This window comes from Perognathus longimembris, chromosome 2 (assembly GCF_023159225.1).
Source record: "Perognathus longimembris pacificus isolate PPM17 chromosome 2, ASM2315922v1, whole genome shotgun sequence".
NCBI lineage: Eukaryota > Metazoa > Chordata > Mammalia > Rodentia > Heteromyidae > Perognathus > Perognathus longimembris.
In genome coordinates, this window is record NC_063162.1 from 142,793,607 (window position 1) to 142,813,358 (window position 19,752).

Here is a 19,752-nt window from a genome sequence, read left to right on the forward strand (position 1 = left end):
GCAAAGACCTGAAAAAAAAAAGATCTTTTAGTCTGTAGGCTCTTTTCCTAGTTTAGTAACTTATGTCCTTAGCTGTGCAGAAGCTTTTTATTTTGATGTACTCCCACTTGTCAAGTCTCTTTCTTATCTGTTACACTCCGGGACTCTTTACAAGAAGTTTCTACCTATGCCTCTAAGTTCTGTTTCTTCTACTGGCCCAGTAGTTTCAGTTTCGGGTTTGACTTTTAGATCTCACATCTTCTTTGGATCGCTATTAGTGCGCGCGCGCACACACACACGCGCGCACACGCACACACGCACACACAACCGATTTCCCCCTCCTCCCGCAGCAGGTGAATGCAAACACCTCCCTCCCCCCCCCCCCACCACACACACCTTAAACACAGCTTTCTGAGGCTCCCGCTTTGGTCAGCAAAGGCAAACTTAACCTAAGATCACTTTTTCTTTCTTAACCTCTTCTATCAACACCAAGGTTTCACTGAGAAACAATCTTCATGCCACATCTAGGGGAGACGGGGGAAGGAAGCGGCCCGAAATCCTGGGGATATCCCGTTCTGTGTCCACTCGTGCCTTCTCACCATCAGGAGACTGAAAACCCCTGTGATTTGGGGGACACCGCAGTTGGCAGTTCCAGGCAAATCCGAGCCTGGGTGCGTGACGTGTGCGCGTGTTATCTCCTCGGGAAGAAAAAGCAATCAAGTCACAGCAATCGTTCCTTCAGAGGGCTCGGCTGTGCTCCCCGCCACGAAGCGCACGCATCCATCTCGATCCCGATCGGGTCCGGGATCCAGGTTTGGGGAGCTCCCCCCACACCCCCGGTGGCGCGCGGGGCTTCACTCGGGCGGCTTGGAGGAGTTCGCTCAGGTCACTTCCTCGAGTGCAGATCCCGGGCGAGGACCAGGAAGGGGTGGAGGGGCGGGTGGGGAAAAGACTGGTTTTCGAGCCCGGTTAGGGTCAGCTCTTTCCGGGGAGGGGTGGGGCCACCGCCAGAGGGGGGCCCCCGGGGCGTCACCGGCCTCTGGGGGGCTGGCTTTACCAGACCTCCACCCCGGAGTCCCCGCACCATCTTCCAACTTCCTCTTCTTCCCCGAGAGGCTTCGCGGGACGCCACCGGGGGAAAACCCCACCGTCGTCGAGCCTGGGACGGAAAGGGGTGCGGCCAGCTGCGGCCGCGCTCGCGGGCCGATTGGCGGGTGCGTGATCGACTCCCCCCCACACCCCACCCTCCTCCCACCTCCCCCGGACGCCTCCCCCTTCGCGATCGCGGCTGGCCGTCAGAGAGGTCGCCGGGCTCCCTGACGTCGGGACGCTCCGGAGGAATCGGAAACCGAAAGCGCCGGGTCCCTGCGCGCCGCCCGCCGCCCGCCCGAGTTTCGGTTCTGAAGCCGAGTCCCGCGCTGCCTGCGCCCGGCCCGAGCGTGGTCGTCCTCGTCGTCATGGCGGACCCCGCGGACCCCGCGGACCCCGTGGACCCCGCGGACTTCCTCGTCAAGCTCCTGTGCGCCCACGGCGGCCGCATGACCCTGGACGCGCTGCTGGCGGAGATCGCGCTGCCCCGGGCGCAGCTCCGCCAGGTGCTGGAGGAAGCCGGGCCCGACCGCTTCGTGCTGCTCCAGACCCGCAGCAGCACCGGCAGCGCCTGGACCGTGGTGGCCAACACGCGGGCGCGGGTCTGCCGTCGCAAGGTCTGCGAGCGAGGCTGCGACAACCTGCACCTCTGCAAGCTCAACCTGCTGGGCCGCTGCCACTATTCGCCGGCGGATCGGTGAGTGCACCCCGGGGGAGCAGCGGCTCCTCCCGCAGCTCCCAACCCCACCGGGGTGGATGGGTGGGGGGGTGGGTGCTGCTGTCCCTCCCCCCCGGGGGGAGTTCCGGGCATCTCACTGCCGACCCTCTCCTCTGCTCAACTTGGAGAGAGAGACTCCCTCCCGGTGGCACCCGCGCCTTTTGTCTTGGCGGGGCCCCTGCCTATCAGCGCCCCCAGAACGTCCCTTGTATATGACCAGGGCGACATTTCCCGGGGTGGTGGTGGTGGTGTGTGATCCAGGCTCACCTTCTACCCTGCCCACCCGCCCACCGGAATCTGAATAAAATACTTTGGGGGGGGGCATGCCAGAGCCTAGGGAAGTTGGAGGCAGATCTGGGGGGCGAAGGGAAAACGCCTCCAACGCTCGGGCTAGCTTGAATCGTCTCCCCTGTTCACTTGAGTTCCCTGGTCGCGTTGAGATTCTCGCCCAGCACCCCGGCATCCGTCCACACCGCACGTAGCAACCAGCAACGGCTCCTCCTGGCTGGGGCCAGGTCACACACCACCACCGGGCCATAGGGCCCTTTCCGGGGTTACCGAAGATCGAGTGTTTCCCCGTCTGCTTCCCCGTTGACAGACAGGCCCTCGGCCCCTCCACGGACCGCTCTCCAATCTTGCGGGTTCCTGCAGCCCATCCCTGCCTCTGCCGGTGGTGGATCCGTTTGCTCTTTTAAGTGTTGATTTTTTTGTGCCGCTCCCAGGGCTTGAATCCAGGGCCTTGAGCTCCGGCTTGGCTAATGGGAGTCGAGAGTCTCCTGAGTGGCCTGGAACTACAGACCCGAGCCACGGGGGGCGTGCAAGCCTTTTGATGTCGTTGGCTTCTGGATTCCACCGTGAGGAGCTGGAGATGTTTGTAGCTCAGGGCTGGGGCGCCTCGCAAGGCCTTGGGTTGATCCCCAGCACGGTTTCAAAAAAGAAAAAAGGAATAAAACATCTCCTGGTAAGGGGCTTACTTGTCACACTTAGGAGGTGACACCTACGATGGCGTGAGGAGTAGTTGGCCATGACAAGATGGCTCCCAAGTACACACTAGCTACTCAGGCCTGGCCTCCGGATTCCTGGGTCTGAGGAATGGAACAATCTCGTGACCATGGAGGTCAACTCCCTCCAGGCAGGCTCTCTGACCTATCCAGCTTCTTCTCCCTCCCATCACCCCCTTCTTCCTCCCCCCCCCCCCTTCATCTCCTCTCCTCTTCCCTCCTCCTCCTCTCCTCCCCGCCCTCCCCCCCCCACCTCAGTACTGCGAGAAGTGTCTTTTCCTCATTAATAGCTCATTAAGGAAAAGTGTGATTCATGAAAGGCTGATTCATGAATCTATGTCCTTCACATCTTTTCTGTCCATAGGCTCTATCTACTCAAAAAGGAAAACAACAACAAACTCTGATATAGGTAAAAAGTTTGTCCTTAAAAGCTTTAGGTGAGGGCTGGGGATATGGCCTAGTGGCAAGAGAGCTTGCCTCTTATACATGAGGCTCTGGGTTCAATTCCCCAGCACCACATACACAGAAAACGGCCAGAAGTGGCGCTGTGACTCAAGTGGCAGGGTGCTAGCCTTGAGCAAAAGGAAGCCAGGGACAGTGCTCAGGCCCTGAGTCCAAGGCCCAGGACTGGCCAAAAAAAAAAAAAAAAAAAGCTTTAGGTGAAGCTGGTTGCTGGTTTACACCTGTAATCCCAGCTACTCTGGAGGCTGAGATCCTAGTCATTCACCTTCATCTGTGTGTAGGGAAACTGAAAGGGTTTATCTCAATCACCCCAGGGGACCAAGCTGAGAGAGTGGAGGACAGGAGAAGAAGGTTTATAAGGAGGTTTATTACTGGGGCCTTGTCTCCCACAGGAGAGGGAGCAACCTGTCATCTTATCCAGGTGGCAGCTTCTCTGGGGCTAAAGGGGAAGTAGGTAGGTCTGGATGGTGAGTGGGAGTGGCCCACTATAGCTCTAGGGCAGGGAGTTTAGATATGGGTGGATCTGGGGGCTAATGGGAGGAGCTGAGGACCCTAAGGCCGGAAAGGCTAACAAGAACATAAAGAGATTTAAATGGGTGGAGTGGGTGAGGTAATCTTTTTCCCCCAATAAATTTACTTGTTTAGAATGCTTCAAAAACTTATTTTTTTAATTGTTTGGATGGACTCCCTTAATAAGATATTTAACATGTTGTGAAGTAACTATTTAAAAGTGTGTTTCCATGCAGGGACTAATCCTACCTACTCTGGAGGCTGAGATCTGAGGATCCAAGTTCAAAGCCAGCCTGGGCAGGGAAGTCTGGGAAGCTCCTATGTCCAATTAATCACCAGAAAAAAGAAAGCGGATCTGTTGGTCAAAGTGGTAAAGCACTAGTCTGGAACACAAAAACTCAGTGAAAACGCTCAGATCCCAAGTAAGCAGGGAAAGGAGACTGGGAAGAGGAGAGAAAAGGAAAGAACATTCTAGCACATTCGCACACTGTTCTGAATAACAACTGGTTGCAAGGTTTCCTGATTTTTTTTTTCTGTTCTGCTTTGAAAATTTCTTCTCCCACTAGTGTTGACCTTTGTTTTTAACAGTTTCAACTTTTCCTCTTTTTTATTCTTTGTAAACATACTCCAAAAATGGAGGGAAGAGTGATGAACTTCCATATCCCTATCGTTTTGACTCATCACTTTTCAAACATGGCTGGTCTTGTTTTAGTTTGCCTTCTCTCCACAACCATCCTCAACTCGAACAAGTTCTTTTAAATCCTAGCAGTCATTTGCTTTGCTTCATAATTACTTTGGTAATTATCTCTAACAGGTAAACTCTATTTTTTATTTGAGTAATCCCAAGTTCCCTTTTTCTGGATCCTGGGTTTGAATTCAGGGACTTGGCACTGTCTCTGAGCTTTTTTGCTCCAGGCTTGTGCTTCTCACCATTGGAGCCACAGCTGCGCTTTCTGCTTCTTGGTGTTTATTGGCGATGAGAGTCTCATGGGCTTTCCTGCTCTGGCTGACTTTGAACTGCAGTCCTCAGATCTCAGCCTCCTGAGGAGCTAGGATTACAGGTGTGAGCCACCAGCTCCTGGGTTTCTTTAGATAGGATTTTTGTTCTGTCCTATAATTTCTTTTTCCCTCATTGCAGTGCTTTCACCTGTGCTTTTCAGTGGGTAATCAAGCTTGCTTAGGTGTTGTAGAATTGTTTCTCTTGGCACATTACTTTGGATATTAATATCTGCTTTGCTGAAATAATATTCCCACACACGGAAATCAAGTTCTAGCTCTGACATCAACAATAACTAACATTTATTGAACAAATCCTTAAGTACCAACCAAGCTCTGAGGTAAGCTTGTTAGAGATGTTATATAAATTCATCTTTCTCATAGCTCCTGAGGTTAGATACTATACACCCAATGTTAATCAAATGGAACTTGGCACCAAGTATTTAGAAATTTACTTGTGGCCCCATAGCTGGTAGCTGGCAGTGTTGATTGACATTTGGACCAGATTCATGGTTTTCTCACTATTCCTTGAACAATAGTTCTATGAAGTGTCATTTCCCATCAGTTCAGGTTATTCTGTGTGCAAGCGCCATTGCTGTTTAACTGTTTCAAGTCAACTTTCTGAGTGCCTTCCACTGGTTTTGTGGTTTATGCCAATATGGGTGTTTCCTCCTTACCCTTTCCTGTTTGTACGCCTTTGCCTTTCTCTTTTAGTTAGTAGAAACTTTAGGTGGGGGTGGGTAAATGAGGAGACTAGTTGTTTCATATATTGAGAGGAAGAATACTGAAATGTACAAAGAATAAGAGAATATACATCAAGTATGTGTACTCTGAATATATGCCAGACATGATAGAGAATGTACTGTAACTCACCTCTGAGAATGAATGCTTGCCTTTTTCATTTTTGTTTCATAGCTTTACAGATGAAAAAATAACTTCTTGAGACATGGAGATAGGAAGGGTTGTGATTCAAGGCCAGCCCAGGCAGAAAGTTAGCTGTTTATAACGCTGTCATCCCAGCGGGGTGGAAAGGACAAAAGGAAGGATGTGGTCCAGCCTGGGTATAAGCTGTCAAAAGCTGTCAAAAATAAGGCAAAAAAAAAAAAAAGTGGTCCAGTGTCTAGTCTACCAGGCTCTGGGTTCAAATCCCAGTACTGCCAAATAAATAGGCAAATGAAAATACAGTAGGCCTTGGGGAACATTAAAAAAAGAATTCCCTTAGTCTCATTCTCCCTCTTTCCCCAGAAGTAATCTCAATCATGACTCTGGTACCCTGCTGTTTTAGGATTTTAAAATTTCTTCATATACACATTTCTGTCTGTGTACAAAATGAAGTATTGATGTGTTTTAAAATTTTTTTTTTTTTGGCCAGTCCTGGCCCTTGGACTCAGGGCCTGAGCACTGTCCCTGGCTTCCTTTTGCTCAAGGCTAGCACTCTGCCACTTGAGCCACAGCGCCACTTCTGGCCGTTTTCTGTATATGTGGTGCTGGGGAATCGAACCCAAGGCCTCATGTATACGAGGCAAGCTCTCTTGCCACTAGGCCATATCCCCAGTCCCGTGTTTTATTCAACGTTGTTTTGAAGATCTATTCATGACATCACAAGCTACTTGTTTTTTTTTTCCCCCAATCCTGGGGCTTGGACTCTGGGCCTGAGCACTGTCCCCGGCTTCTTTTTGCTCAAGGCTAGCACTCTGCCACTTGAGCCACAGCGCCACTTCTGGCTTTTTCTGTTTATGTGGTGCTGAGGAATCGAACCCAGGGCTTCATGCATGCAAGGCAGGCACTCTACCACTAAGCCACATTCCCAGCCCCTACTTTCGTTTTTCTCCCTTCCCGTTCCCCCTCCTTTCTCCCCTTCCATGTCCTCTTTTCTTTGTTTCTGTCCTTTCCTTCTTCCCTTCTTCTCCACTCTCTTGTCCTTCCCTCCCCTCTCCTTTCTCCTCCATGTCCTTTTCTACCATCTTCCTCTCCCCATTCCCTCTCTCCCCTCCCCTCTTCCCTCTCCTGCCTTTCTCTCCTCTTCCTTGTTCTCTTGTCTCCACTACCCTCCCATCCTGGGCTTTCCTTTCCCTTCCCCTCCCGTGGCTGTGCAAATTTACTGCTGTGATTTGTTAAAATGAACAGCTTTCTTTCATCCTTGGTTTTTTGGTGGGTTGTGGGGCTTGAACTCAGGGCCTTAGCACCATTAGTGCCTTACCACTTTGAGATACAGCACCACTTGTGGTTTTTGATTGGTTCATTGGAGATAAGAGTCTCATGGGGACTTTTTTGCCCTGGCTGGCTTCAAACTGAGATCCTCCAGAGTAGCAAGGATTACAGGCGTGAGCCACCTTGGCCTGGCTAGATAGCTTTCTCTTACGTTAGTGAATCTCTTTTTTTTTTTTTGGCCAGTCCTGGGCCTTGGACTCAGGGCCTGAGCACTGTCCCTGGCTTCTTCCCGCTCAAGGCTAGCACTCTGCCACTTGAGCCACAGCGCCGCTTCTGGCCGTTTTCTGTATATGTGGTGCTGGGGAATCGAACCTAGGGCCTCGTGTATCCGAGGCAGGCACTCTTGCCACTAGGCTATATCCCCAGCCCGAATCTCTTTTTTTTTAAATAGAAATTGAGATTGCCTTTGATTTTTCTTTTGTTTTTTGCTTCTATGCCTGATTGCTTAGAATCTTTTGGTATGTTTCTTTGTGTGCAATCAATATTAGCTAATAGTGGAATTTAATAAGCTTACCTTAAGTATTAAGAGATGTTGACTCCACATGCTCACTATTTGACTATTCTTTAAAATAGATGGAAACACATTTACAAGTGTACATTTCAGGGCTGGGAATGTGGCTTAGTGGTAGAGTGCTTGCTTAGCATGCATGAAGCCCTGAGTTCAACTCCTCAGTACCATAAAACAGAAAAGGCCGGAAGAGGTGCTGTGGCTCAAGTGGTAGAGTGCTAGCCTTGAGCAAAAGAAGCAGGGACAATGTCCAGGCCCTGAGTTCAAGCCCCAGGACTGGCAAAAAAAAAAAGGGATGTGGGGGTACACATCAGAGCTAGCAAGCACAGTCAGTAATGATATTGTGCAACTATTATCACTATCGAATTCCAGAATGTTTTCATCACTTTCCCAAGAAACCCACACCCAGCAGTAGCCACTCCTCCTTCAACCCTTTCCCAGTTTCTAGAAATCTTTAACCAGCTGTCTCTCTGTATGGATTTGTCTATATTGGACATTCCCTTGAAGTGGAATCCTATATAATATAGTGAGTGCAGTGGGACATTTTCAAGGCCTGCATTTTGCAGCTACAAGTGCATACATGTGCCATGCGTGGGTGTGGGTGGGTGAAGTTGCCCCGTAACACTCGCTGGAAGTTCCTTCTAGTCATCTGAGCTGTGTCCCAAGAGTCACATAGTCAGGCTGTAGCCCTTGAGCATGTGCTGTTTTCTCCACCCTTGTGATACAAAGGCCTGCACCTCAGAGTGAAGAATCATCTGGGAACTGCTGTTCTCTTCCGATTTGCTGCAGTTTCATTTGATGAAATGTGATTTTCCACGTCTGCAGAATTAAAGAAACTCGGTGAGATTATGAAGTTCCAGGGAACAATGATCAGAATCTTTTTTATTTTATTTTTTTGCCATCTTGGGGCTCTGTCCTTGAGCCTCTTTGTGCTCAAGGCTAGCACTCTACCACGTGAACCACAGCGCCACTTCTGGCTTTTCCTGAGTATTGGAGATAAAAGTCTGGCAGACTTTCCTGCCTGGGCTGGCTTCAAATGGTGATCCTTCGATCTCAGCCTCTTGAGTAGCTAGGATGACAGGCGTGAGCCACTGGTGCCTGGCATCAGAATTTCTTTAAATATTGACAAATCTATACCTGGAAACACAATACTTTCCCTAAGTTTTAGTAATACAGGGATGGCAAAAAATAAACATCTGAAATAAATACAGATGAGTTTTCCTAGTGTTCCATGGTTCTAACTTAGGCAAGGGTCTAAGATGGGTGGGGCAGAGGTGTAAAAGACCCCAGGAGGACCAAGGATTTCAGTCCAGTGTGAAATCAGAAGTGGCTTGAATCAAGTCAGCAGGGGAGCTGGACTGAGGAGATAGTAGAGGCCTGTTACATCATCTTTCAACTCTTTTCCATACAGAGCCGAGCATTTAATCTATTTCAGACCAATTCACTACATGACACTGCCCCCTGAGTAGCTGGGACCACAGGTGTGAGCCACCATGCCCAGTAAATACTACTACTTTGAGTTATTCTTGGGTTAGAGCCTTGTTCACTTTGGCCCAGCTTTTACACATTCTGGCCTACAGCCTCAGTCCTCCCCTCTGTCTCAGATTCCAGGAGTAGCTGGGATTACAGGTATGCATCACCCTGCTCTTAAATTTCAAAGGAATTTATGTTGGGAAGTACAAATGTGGAGAGAAGACCCGAATGACTTTTCTTCTCTAGTCACCATTGTTTTGGTAATACCACTGCCACCTCCTATCCTTGACTCTCTTCTCTCCCTCTGCTTTTCTTCAGTCCCGTTGTGGATTTAGGGCTATGCATCCTGAAACTTGGCTGCATGGCAGATCCTTGGGAAATCTTTCAAAGATAGTAACGCTAGGATATCCTTAAAGGCTTAACTGGGTCTGAATTAAGCCTGGGGATTCAGATGTTTTTAGTTTTAATGTTTTGATTTGTTTTGTTTTCGTTGCCAGTCCTGGGGCATGGACTCAGGGCCTGAGCACTGTCCCTGGCTTCTTTTTGCTCAAGGCTAGCACTCTCCCTCTTGAGCCAAAGCGCCACTTCTGGCTGTTTTCTATATATGTGGTGCTGCGGAATCGAACCCAGGGCTTCATTTAGTTTTAATTTTTTTTAAGGTTTGTTTGCAGTGTTAGAGATGGAACCCCGGGCCTCACACGTGGTAGGCAAACCACCTAGCACCGAGTTGTATTTCCAGGCTGGGCAATGGGGATTCTAGCACAGGCCCTAGGTAATTCTAATGCTCAGGTGTTCATCTCGCTCTTGATAGAACTGTAGGATATGTAGAGCGCCTCAGCCTCTTGCCTCTGTCCTTACCCCATTTAAAGGGGCCTGGGTTGTGAGGACTCTTGCAGACTTGAGGCTGCGTGGATCTGCTTGTTTTCTCCACACCGAGGTCATGGTGCTGCAGCCACCTGGAGCTTGATTTCTCCCCCACTTGCTCTGGGTAATGAAGCTGTGGTTAAAGTCGGCTGCTCTGCTAGCTCCACCCTTCTCCCCACACTTTGCGGCCTGCTCACGTGGTCTCTCTTCCTCTTGTTTCTCCTCACTGTTCTAAGGGTCCTTGACCCAGTGACCCATCCCTACTTTCTCCTAAGCCACTGACGTAATCTTTTTTCTTTGTTTTTGGTACCAGTTGTAGGTCTTGAACTCAGGGTCTAGGCATTGCCCCTGAACTTCTTTGCTCAAGGCTAGTGCTCTACCCCTTGAACCACAGCTCTACTTCTGGCTGTTGGTGCTTCATTGGAGACCAAGAGTCTCACAGACTCTGCTGACCCAGGTTGAGCCTCCAGAGTAGCTAGGGTTACAGGTGTGAGCCACCAGTACTGGGCCACTGACTTCATCTTTCTTAAACATCAGAAGCACAAAAGATTTATGACTTTCAAATACTATTTTATTTGGGCTTTTGCTCCCTAACCTTTTATTCTTTAGACTACTGTTGCCTAGAGTTTATCTTTGCTCTTTTTTTTTTTTTTTTTTTTTGGCCAGTCCTGGGGCTTGGACTCAGGGCCTGAGCACTGTCCCTGGCTTCTTCCCGCTCAAGGCTAGCACTCTGCCACTTGAGCCACAGCGCCGCTTCTGGCCGTTTTCTGTATATGTGGTGCTGGGGAATTGAACCCAGGGCCTCATGTATACGAGGCAAGCACTCTTGCCACTAGGCCATATCCCCAGCCCCGAGTTTATCTTTTCACATATCCTGGTCATTTTGTTTTTCCTGACTAGTTTATATTATGGTGAGCTGCTTCCTGTTTTCGCCCCTCAAATAACAAGCCACAGATATGCAGATATGCAAGGCAAACCCTCTACCTACCACTAAGCCATATTCCTAGTTTGAATCATTTCTATAGTATCTTTTAACTACCTATTTTTTTTCATCAACCCGATGAGGTTGAAGGGGGGAGAACAGAAGAGGTATTTCAGCATATAAATGGCTATCAAAGCTTCTCAGGTTGTTGTCTTCCTTTGCTGTCTGCTGTGTAGCTGGCCCTCTATTTACTGTCTTGGTGAGTTTAGAGCTCAGAGGTGAACATCTGAGCGTAGAATTGAATGGGACAGGCCCAGCCTGTGAGTCTCAAATCACCTGGAATCCCACTGCAGTCAAATTAGACCAGTCTCAGGGTGTGGCTGGGCACAGGTGCAAAGCTCCTCAATAAAATATTAGCTAATAGGATCCAGAAACTGATGAAGAATATCATACATCATGACCAAGTAGGCTTCATCCCTCAGTCACAAGGATGGTTCAACATCCGTAAATCAATCAACGTAATTCACCACATAAACAGAACTAAAATCAAGAATCACATTGTTATCTCAGTCGATGCCCAAAAAGCCTTTGACAAAATACAACATCCATACCTATTAAAAGCTTTGGAGAGAACAGGAATAGATGGAACAATTCTCAAAACAATAAAGGCCATATACAACAGACCAACTGCTAATATCATATTAAATGGAGAGAAACTTAAATCATTCTCCCTAAACTCAGGAACAAGACAAGGATGCCCACTCTCCCCACTTCTGTTCAACATAGTGCTGGAATCCCTAGCCATAGCAATAAGGCAAGAGGAGGACATCAAAGGGATCCACATCGGCAAGGAAGAAATCAAGTTATCCCTATTCGCAGACGACATGATCTTATATCTGATGGACCCAAAAAACTCAGTACCCAAACTCCTACACCTAATAAACCATTTTGGCAAAGTAGCAGGATACAAAATCAACCCACAAAAGTCAGCAGCTTTTCTGTACACCAGCAATAGACAAACAGAAAAGGAAATTATGGAAACAATTCCATTTACAGTAGCCAAAAAAAGAATAAAGTACCTAGGGATCAACTTAACCAAGGACGTGACGGACCTATTCAATGAAAACTACAAAAATCTAATAAGGGAAATCAAAGAAGACACAAGGAGATGGAAAGACCTCCCATGCTCATGGGTAGGCAGAATCAATATAGTGAAAATGGCCATACTGCCCAAATTGTTATACAAATTCAATGCAATACCTATCAAAATCCCAGCCACATTCTTCACTGAAATAGAGAAACCAATCCATAAATTCATATGGAACAGCAAAAAACCTAGAATAGCCAAAGCAATTCTAGGCAAAAAAAAGCAGTGCAGGAGGTATCACAATACCAGACTTCAAGCTCTACTACAAGGCCATCATAACAAAAACAGCATGGTATTGGTATAAAAACAGATCGGAAGACCAATGGATTAGAATTGAAGACCCAGAAATAAAACCGCACTCTTACAGCCAACTGATATTCGACAAAGGAGCTAAAGACATACAATGAAATAAACATAACCTCTTCAACTACTGGTGCTGGGAGAACTGGGCAGCCATATGCAGAAAACTCAAAGTAGACCCAAGCCTATCACCATGCACCAAGATCAACTCAAAATGGATCAAGGACCTCAACATCAGACCTGAATCCTTGAAACTACTGAAGGACAGAGTAGGAAAGACACTAGAACTTATAGGCACAGGAAGAAACTTCCTGAATAGAGACCCAGGGGCACAACAAATAGGGGAAAGACTCGACAAATGGGACTACTACAAATTAAAAAGTTTCTGCACAGCTAAGGACATAGCCACCAAAATAGAAAGACAGCCAACCATATGGGAAAGGATATTTACCAGCACAGCAACAGACAAAGGCCTGATATCGGTCATCTACAGAGAACTCAAAAAACTAAGCCCCTCCAAGCTCAATAAACCTATTAGGAAATGGGCAAAAGAGCTAAAGAGAGACTTCACAAGAGAAGATATAAAAATGGCAAAGAAACATATGAGGAAATGCTCAACATCCCTGCTAGTAAAGGAAATGCAAATAAAAACAACCCTGAGATACCACCTCACCCCAGTTAGAATGGCCTATACTCTGAACTCAGGAAACAACAAATGCTGGAGGGGCTGTGGGGAAAGAGGAACCCTTCTCCATTGTTGGTGGGAGTGCAAATTAGTACAACCACTTTGGAGAACAGTATGGAGGTTTCTCAAAAAACTCAATATAGACCTACCCTATGACCCAGCCATACCACTCCTAGGCATCTATCCTAAACAGCAAAATCCAAGATATCAAAAAGGCATTTGTACTTCCATGTTTATCGTGGCACAATTCACAATAGCCAAAATATGGAAACAACCCAGATGCCCCTCCACAGACGAATGGATCCAAAAAATATGGTACTTATATACAATGGAATACTACATAGCGATTAGGAATGGTGAAATACTGTTATTTGCAGGGAAATGGTCAGAACTTGAACAAATAATGTTGAGCAAGACAAGCCTAGAACACAGAAAACAAAGGGGCATGATCTCCCTGATATTTGACTGTTAACAAAGGGAGACGGAGAGACAGTAGAGACCAAGTCTGTGAATACTGTATATGTTCTTGATACATTGTATATTGCATATATGTCAACCTGACCTAGACAAGAGATAGAAAAACAGGTCGTAAGATATCACAAGAAATGTACACACTGCCCTACTATGTAACTGCACCCTCTTTGCACAACACCTTGTAAAAAATTTTATGTCCAATTAATTAAAAAAAAAAAACATTTTATATCTGGGTCGAGAATGGAAAAGCAGAGGCCGTGTGACTTTGAGGCTTTGAGCCTGGGATTCCTGAAAAAGAGATAATTCTGCCTCTTTTAAGGCCATCTTGGCTTTTTTTTTTTTACAGTTACCATTTCCTATTCCCACAAGCTGATGGCTTGCGGTTTGTTTGCTCTGAGTGGGGGCAACTTTCCACAAATGTTTGCTCTGTGACAGGAAATTCAGAAAGGTTTGTAAAGCTGTTTTTGGACTGGCAGTAGAGAGCTCTAATCAACCTTCTGCCAGACCCACCGTTCCCTGGCAGTCTGTTAGGAAAGTTCATTCAATACCAGGCGTCTGTGGCTCACACCTGTAATCCCAGCTACTCCGGAGGCTGAGACCTGGAGGATGGTGGTTCAAAGCCACCCAAGGTAGAAAAGTCGGACTTTTAAAAAATACTCAACCAGCAAAATGCTCAGCAAGAAAGCTGAGATCCTGGGTTTAAGTACAATACCTTCCGAGAGAGCGAGGTAAAAGAGAGAGTGAGAGGGAATCATGTTCATTTCTCAGCCCCCCATCCTCAGACATACTCACGCAGGAAGTCTGGGGCTGGTCTGCACATTGGAAAAGTTCCTGGCAGGTCTGGGGTGGGGCCCTTTGGGAAACGGCATTTCTGACAGTTTCTCCGATGGTGCTGAGAATGGTGATCAGGGAATACTCTTAGAGAAGCGCTAGCTTGAAGAACCCCAACAAGCCAATGCAGGCTTTCCCACCATTTTCCTGGCTTATACTTGCCAGTCGATATCAGGCACCATTGTTGGGAGAGGCTGATCAGAAGGAAGCCTGGGGCACTTTCGAAATCACCATCTCCTCCGTCAGACTCACACTGCGGAGCCCATGTTTATGCAAATCCTGAACATCGTTTTTCTAGACATTTTCTTGTATCCCCACTGTACCCCAAGTATCATCTGTGCCCCTTTGCACTGCTTGGCTCCTAATTTTTCTTCCTTTTTTTTTTTTTTGTGGGGGAGGTTGGTGCCAGTTCTGGGGCTTGAACTCATGGCTTGGGTGTTGTCCCTGAGTTCTTTTGCTCAGGGGTAGCATTCTTCCACTTGACACAGCACCGCTTCTGTTTTTGTTGTTGTTTTGTTGCTGTTGTTTTTGTTTGCTTGGTATTCTTTTTTTTTTTGAGGGAGGAGTGTTCATGCTTACTAGAGATAAGAGTCTCACAGACTTTTCCTGCCTGGGTTGGCCTTATACCAAAATCCTCAGGCCTCCTGTATAGCTAGGATTACAGGTGTCAGCCACAAGTATCAAGCTCCAGCCTTGCATTTAGTAATGGAAAACACTTGTTTTAGTACCCAGAAGAGTAATTTTTAGTTGGTTGTTTAGAAAGGTCTCACATCTGTCTGCGTTAGTTTTTCCAGATGAGAGCTTTTGGTTGCTTTTTTTTTTTTTTTTTTTTTTTTAGATTCAGGCTCTTCTCTGAGGGACCCTGGATTTGTCATTTTATTGGGCCTTAGTTTCCCAAAGTAGAATTATTGTGACTAAAGAATTAAGTACTAGGCATAACATTCTGACCTCTCTGTAATCCTGTCAGAGATTTGAGCTTTTGTACTTACTCTCAAACAGGAGCTGCATGCAAACAGCCTTTATGACTGATGAGTGCTGAAATTAGGACCAAGAGCCGGGCGCTGTGAGGATCTGGGTACAAAGCCAGCCTGGGCGAGGGATAGAGAAAAAAAAAGCTAGGATGAAGATAAAGACGGGAAGAAGCAGTTGAGGTTGGGGCATTGTATCCCAATCAGCAAGAGAACAAAGGATGTCACGTTTAATAAACCAAATCATAGGAGTCTTTATTGCAAAAGCCAGTAACTGGTTGGGGGCATAAACTTTATTTTTGTTGGTGCGGGCCTTGAACTCAAGGCCTGGGCACAGTCCCTGAGCCTCTACCACTTGAACCACAGCTCCACTTTCATTTTTTTGAGTGCTTAATTGGAGATAAGAGTCTCTTGAGGTCTTTTCTGCCCCCAGTGGGAAAATCCTCACATCTCAGCCTCCTCAGTAGCTAGGATTATAGGTGTGAGCCACCAGTACCCAGCGGGCAGAGACTTTTTAAATCCTGCCGCCACAGAGAGAGCAGTTTCTTTTTTTTTTTTTTTTTTTTTTTTTTCCAGTCCTGGGGCTTGGACTCAGGGCCTGAGCACTATCCCTGGCTTCTTTTTTGCTCAGGGCTAGCACTCTGCCACTTGAGCCACAGCACCAGTTCTGGCCTTTTCTACCTATGTGGTGCTGAGGAATCTAACCGAACCCAGAGCTTTATGTATATGAAAATGCACAGAAAGGAAAAATGAACATTATTAGTAAATCTAGACTTCTTTCCTAGAATTCTGGGCAGATGGAACATTTTTGGGCTTCCCCACCCCCCTCCACCCCCCGGAACCTGTGGAGCAAACAACCTGTGGATTTTCACCGAACCTGTTAAGCAAACAACACCTGGGTTGGGGCCTATTTCCTTGGGGGACAAAATAGTGTCACTTCTGTCAGGCTTCAGGCTTGAAGACATAACCCACTTCATTCCCCACTGGTTCTTGTATGAATCAAATCATTGCTTTCCCAGTGAAAGGGCTACCTTGGGCCTTTAGAACTTCACCTAAAGTAACCAAGTTACTTCAACCAAAGTTGACAAAGGAGGCTGTCTTGTGGGCTACACCTGTTCGTTCCACCAGCCTTCAAACAACTTAACCAGCCAGCAATCCTTTCTCAGGTCAGGCTGGGGAGGAGTTACAGAACAAATGTCCCACAGGAATCTCAGTTCCAGCAGGTACCAAGTGGCCTTTCACCAGGATTTAGGTGTGTGATGGAGCCAGGCAAGGGTCCTGTTTGCTTTGACCATGGTGGTGGTGGTGGTCACGATGATGACGTAAAGTCCCATTTAGATGGCTGCCGTCTGTCCTTGACTAACTTTTTAACCCACACGGAATTGCCATGTTGAAAAGGATGGGCTGAATCCGGACTCAGCCATAGCAGCATGTAGCAGCGTCTTCCAAACATCTCTCTGATTGCACACCTCCTGCTTGGCTGCCTGCAAGTTTTACTCAGACTGGCATTTTTTTCTTCAAATTTTTATTATCAAACTGATGTACAGCGAGGTTACAGTTGCATACGTTAGGCATTGGATACATTTCTTGTACTGTTTGTTACCTCGTCCCTCATTCCCCCTTCCCTCCTCCCCCTTTCCATCCATGAGTTGTTCAGTTCATTTACATCAAACAGTTTTGAAAGTATTGCTTTTGTAGTTGTCTTTTTTTACCCTATATACCACTGTTTACCAATATACATGGTTTAAGGAAGCATTTTTTACTTAACCTGGATTCTCAGCCTCCTGAGTAGCTAGGATTGCTGGTATGAGCCATCAGCACCTGGATTAAATTGTTTGTTTGGTTTAATTAGTTGCTTTCTGTGTGCGCGTGCGCGCTGGCTTGGGGCTTGAGCTTAGCACCTGCTATCCCTGAGCTTGTTTTACTCTAGGCTAGTTCTCTACCACTTGAGCCCACTTGAGCCACAGCTCTATTTCTGTTTTTGTTTTTTTTTTTTTTTGGCCAGTCCTGGGCCTTGGACTCAGGGCCTGAGCACTGTCCCTGGCTTCTTCCCGCTCAAGGCTAGCGCTCCGCCACTTGAGCCACAGCGCCACTTCTGGCCGTTTTCTGTATATGTGGTGCTGGGGAATCGAACCTAGGGCCTCGTGTATCCGAGGCAGGCACTCTTGCTACTAGGCTATATCCCCAGCTCTATTTCTGAGTAGTTAGGATTATAGATGAGAGCTACTGGCTCCTAGTCTTTTTTGGGTTTTTTTTTTTTTTGGTGGCAGTTATAGAGCTGGAACTTGGGGCCTGGGCATTGTCCCTCAGCTCCACCATTTGAGCCACAGCCCCATTTCTGGTTTTCTCGTGGTTCATTGCAGATAAGAGTCTTACTGACTTACCTGTCTGGGCTGGCTGGCTTTGAACTGTGATCCTCAGATGTCAGCCTTCTGAGCAGCTAGATTACAGGCGTGAGCCTTTGGTGCCCAACTTTTAAATGGTATTCTTTAAGCGGGGTCACCCTGTGCTTGGGACCACTTGAGCACTTTGTTGAGTGAAAAAAATATTTTTTTGGCCAGTCCTGGGCCTTGGACTCAGGGACTGAGCACTGCCCCTGGCCTCTTCTTGCTCAAGGCTAGCACTCTGCCACTTGAGCCAAAGCGCCCCCTCTGGCCGTTTTCCATATATGTGGTGCTGGGGAATCCAACAGAGAGCTTCATGTGTAGGAGGCAAGCACTCTTGCCACTAGGCCATACTCCCAGCCCTGAGTGAAATTTTCTGTAACATGGAAGCACTGAAAGTTGTTCCCTTTCTTCTAGGAAATTATGCAAATATTCACATGATGTTTTCTCCGAGGAGAACTTGGTAGTCCTGAGAAGGTACGGGCTCTTGGGGGTTAACCAAGAGGAATTAGCCGTACTCCTCGTCCAAAGCGACTCCTTCTTCATACCCGAGGTGAGTGGGGACTTCTCAGTTGAGATGACCGGGAGAGTACTGTATGTTGGAGAAGGCACAGAGAAACCTTGAAGTCAGCACCAGGGCTCCAGAGGTGGCGATGAATGAAGGCTTTGCTGAGCTGTCTGGGGTGCCATCTCCTCTGCCACCCTGCCAGGAGCCCAGTGTGAGCAAAGATGAACTAATGACATAGTAGAAACAACTAAGCATTCCTTCAGGGTGGCTTCCTGGAGGAGGTGACCTTACAATGACATTTAAAAGAGCACAGGGAAGATGAGAATACAGACTGGGTGTTGTGGAACAGACTCCCCACCCTACCTATAGTGGTTCAAGATCTATTTAAGATCTATTTACTTATTTCTTAGTCAGCAACCTATAATGCAGAGGTTATTTAAACATAGCCACAGGCTGGGAATATGGCCTAGTGGTAGAGTGCTTGCCTCGCATGCATGAAACCCTGGCTTTGACTCCTCAGCACCCTATATATAGAAAAAGCCAGAAGTGGTGCTGTGGCTCAGATGGTAGAGTGCTAGACTGGACCAAAAAGAAGCCAGACCCTGAGTTCAAGCCCCAGGACTGGCAAAAACAAAACAACAACAACAAACACAAAGCCACAATACACAGCCACGTCTGTTTACATATTATAACTTACCAAGGCAAGTTAAGTAGTTGCAACAGAGGCCAAATTGCTTGTAAAGCCTACAGTATTTTCTGTCTTGATTTGTTAGAGAAAAGTTGGTCAACTCTTGTGTTACCTGGGTAAGGGCAGGCAGATAAGCTTATGGGCAGGCAGCTAAACCCTACGATTTCATCCGGGACTTAGGCCCATAGCTCATCTCTTACCTCTAAAATAGGTCTTCGCTCCCTAGGTACAAGGTGTTCTCATTTGTCATTTTCTAGGCAGCAGGAATGTAAAGAGGAAGTTAATAGAATGCAAGCAATTTCCTTTTAACATGTAACCTGGGCTGGGTGAGGTGGCTCACACCTGTAATCTATTCAGGAGGCTCAGATGGGGGAGGCTTCAGGTTCAGACCAGCCTGGGCAGGAGACTCTGTGAGACTCCATCTCAACAGAAGACACTGACCATGGTAACTCATGCCTGTCATCCTGGTGACAAAGGGAAGCAGAAAGTAGGCCAATTGCAGTGGAGGTGTGGGCCCAGACAAAAAGTGGGATCTGATCTCCATATAGCTAGTGAGGAAAGTGTGTGCTGCATACATAGCTCAGCAATAAAGTGCCTGCCCAGGGGCTGGGGATATGGCCTAGTGGCAAGAGTGCTAGCCCCGTATACATGAGGCCCTGGGTTCAACTCCCCAGCACCACATATATAGAAAATGGCCAGAAGTGGTGCTGTGACTCAAGTGGCAGAGTGCTAGCTTTGAGCAAAAAGAAGCCAGGGACAGTGCTCAGGCCCTGAGTCCAAGGCCCAGGACTGGCCAAAAAATAAAAAAAAGTGCCTGCCCAGCAAGATCAGAACTCTTGAGTTCACACCCCAGAAACACACACACTCACACGCACGCACGCGCACACACACACAACATGGACATGGTATATCTTCTCATACCTCATTGGTCAGAGCTTAACACATGGGTATATGTCAGCTGAAAGGGGGCTTGGGAAATGTAGTTTCTTTCCTGATGCCAATGTGTCTACCTAGACATGGAGCTTCTATTACTA

General features: G+C 47.4%; 1 protein-coding gene across 1 annotated transcript in view; it reads left to right on the forward strand.

Moving 5' to 3' along the window:
- Positions 1–1,436: 1,436 nt before the first annotated feature.
- Positions 1,437–19,752, forward strand: part of LOC125345662 (zinc finger CCCH-type antiviral protein 1-like) — a 41,688-nt gene continuing 23,372 nt past the window's right edge. Inside the window, exons 1-2 of the mRNA XM_048337714.1 lie at positions 1,437–1,765; positions 17,940–18,075. Coding sequence (XP_048193671.1) covers positions 1,437–1,765; positions 17,940–18,075 — 465 coding nt within the window. The remainder of the gene's footprint in view (positions 1,766–17,939; positions 18,076–19,752) is intronic.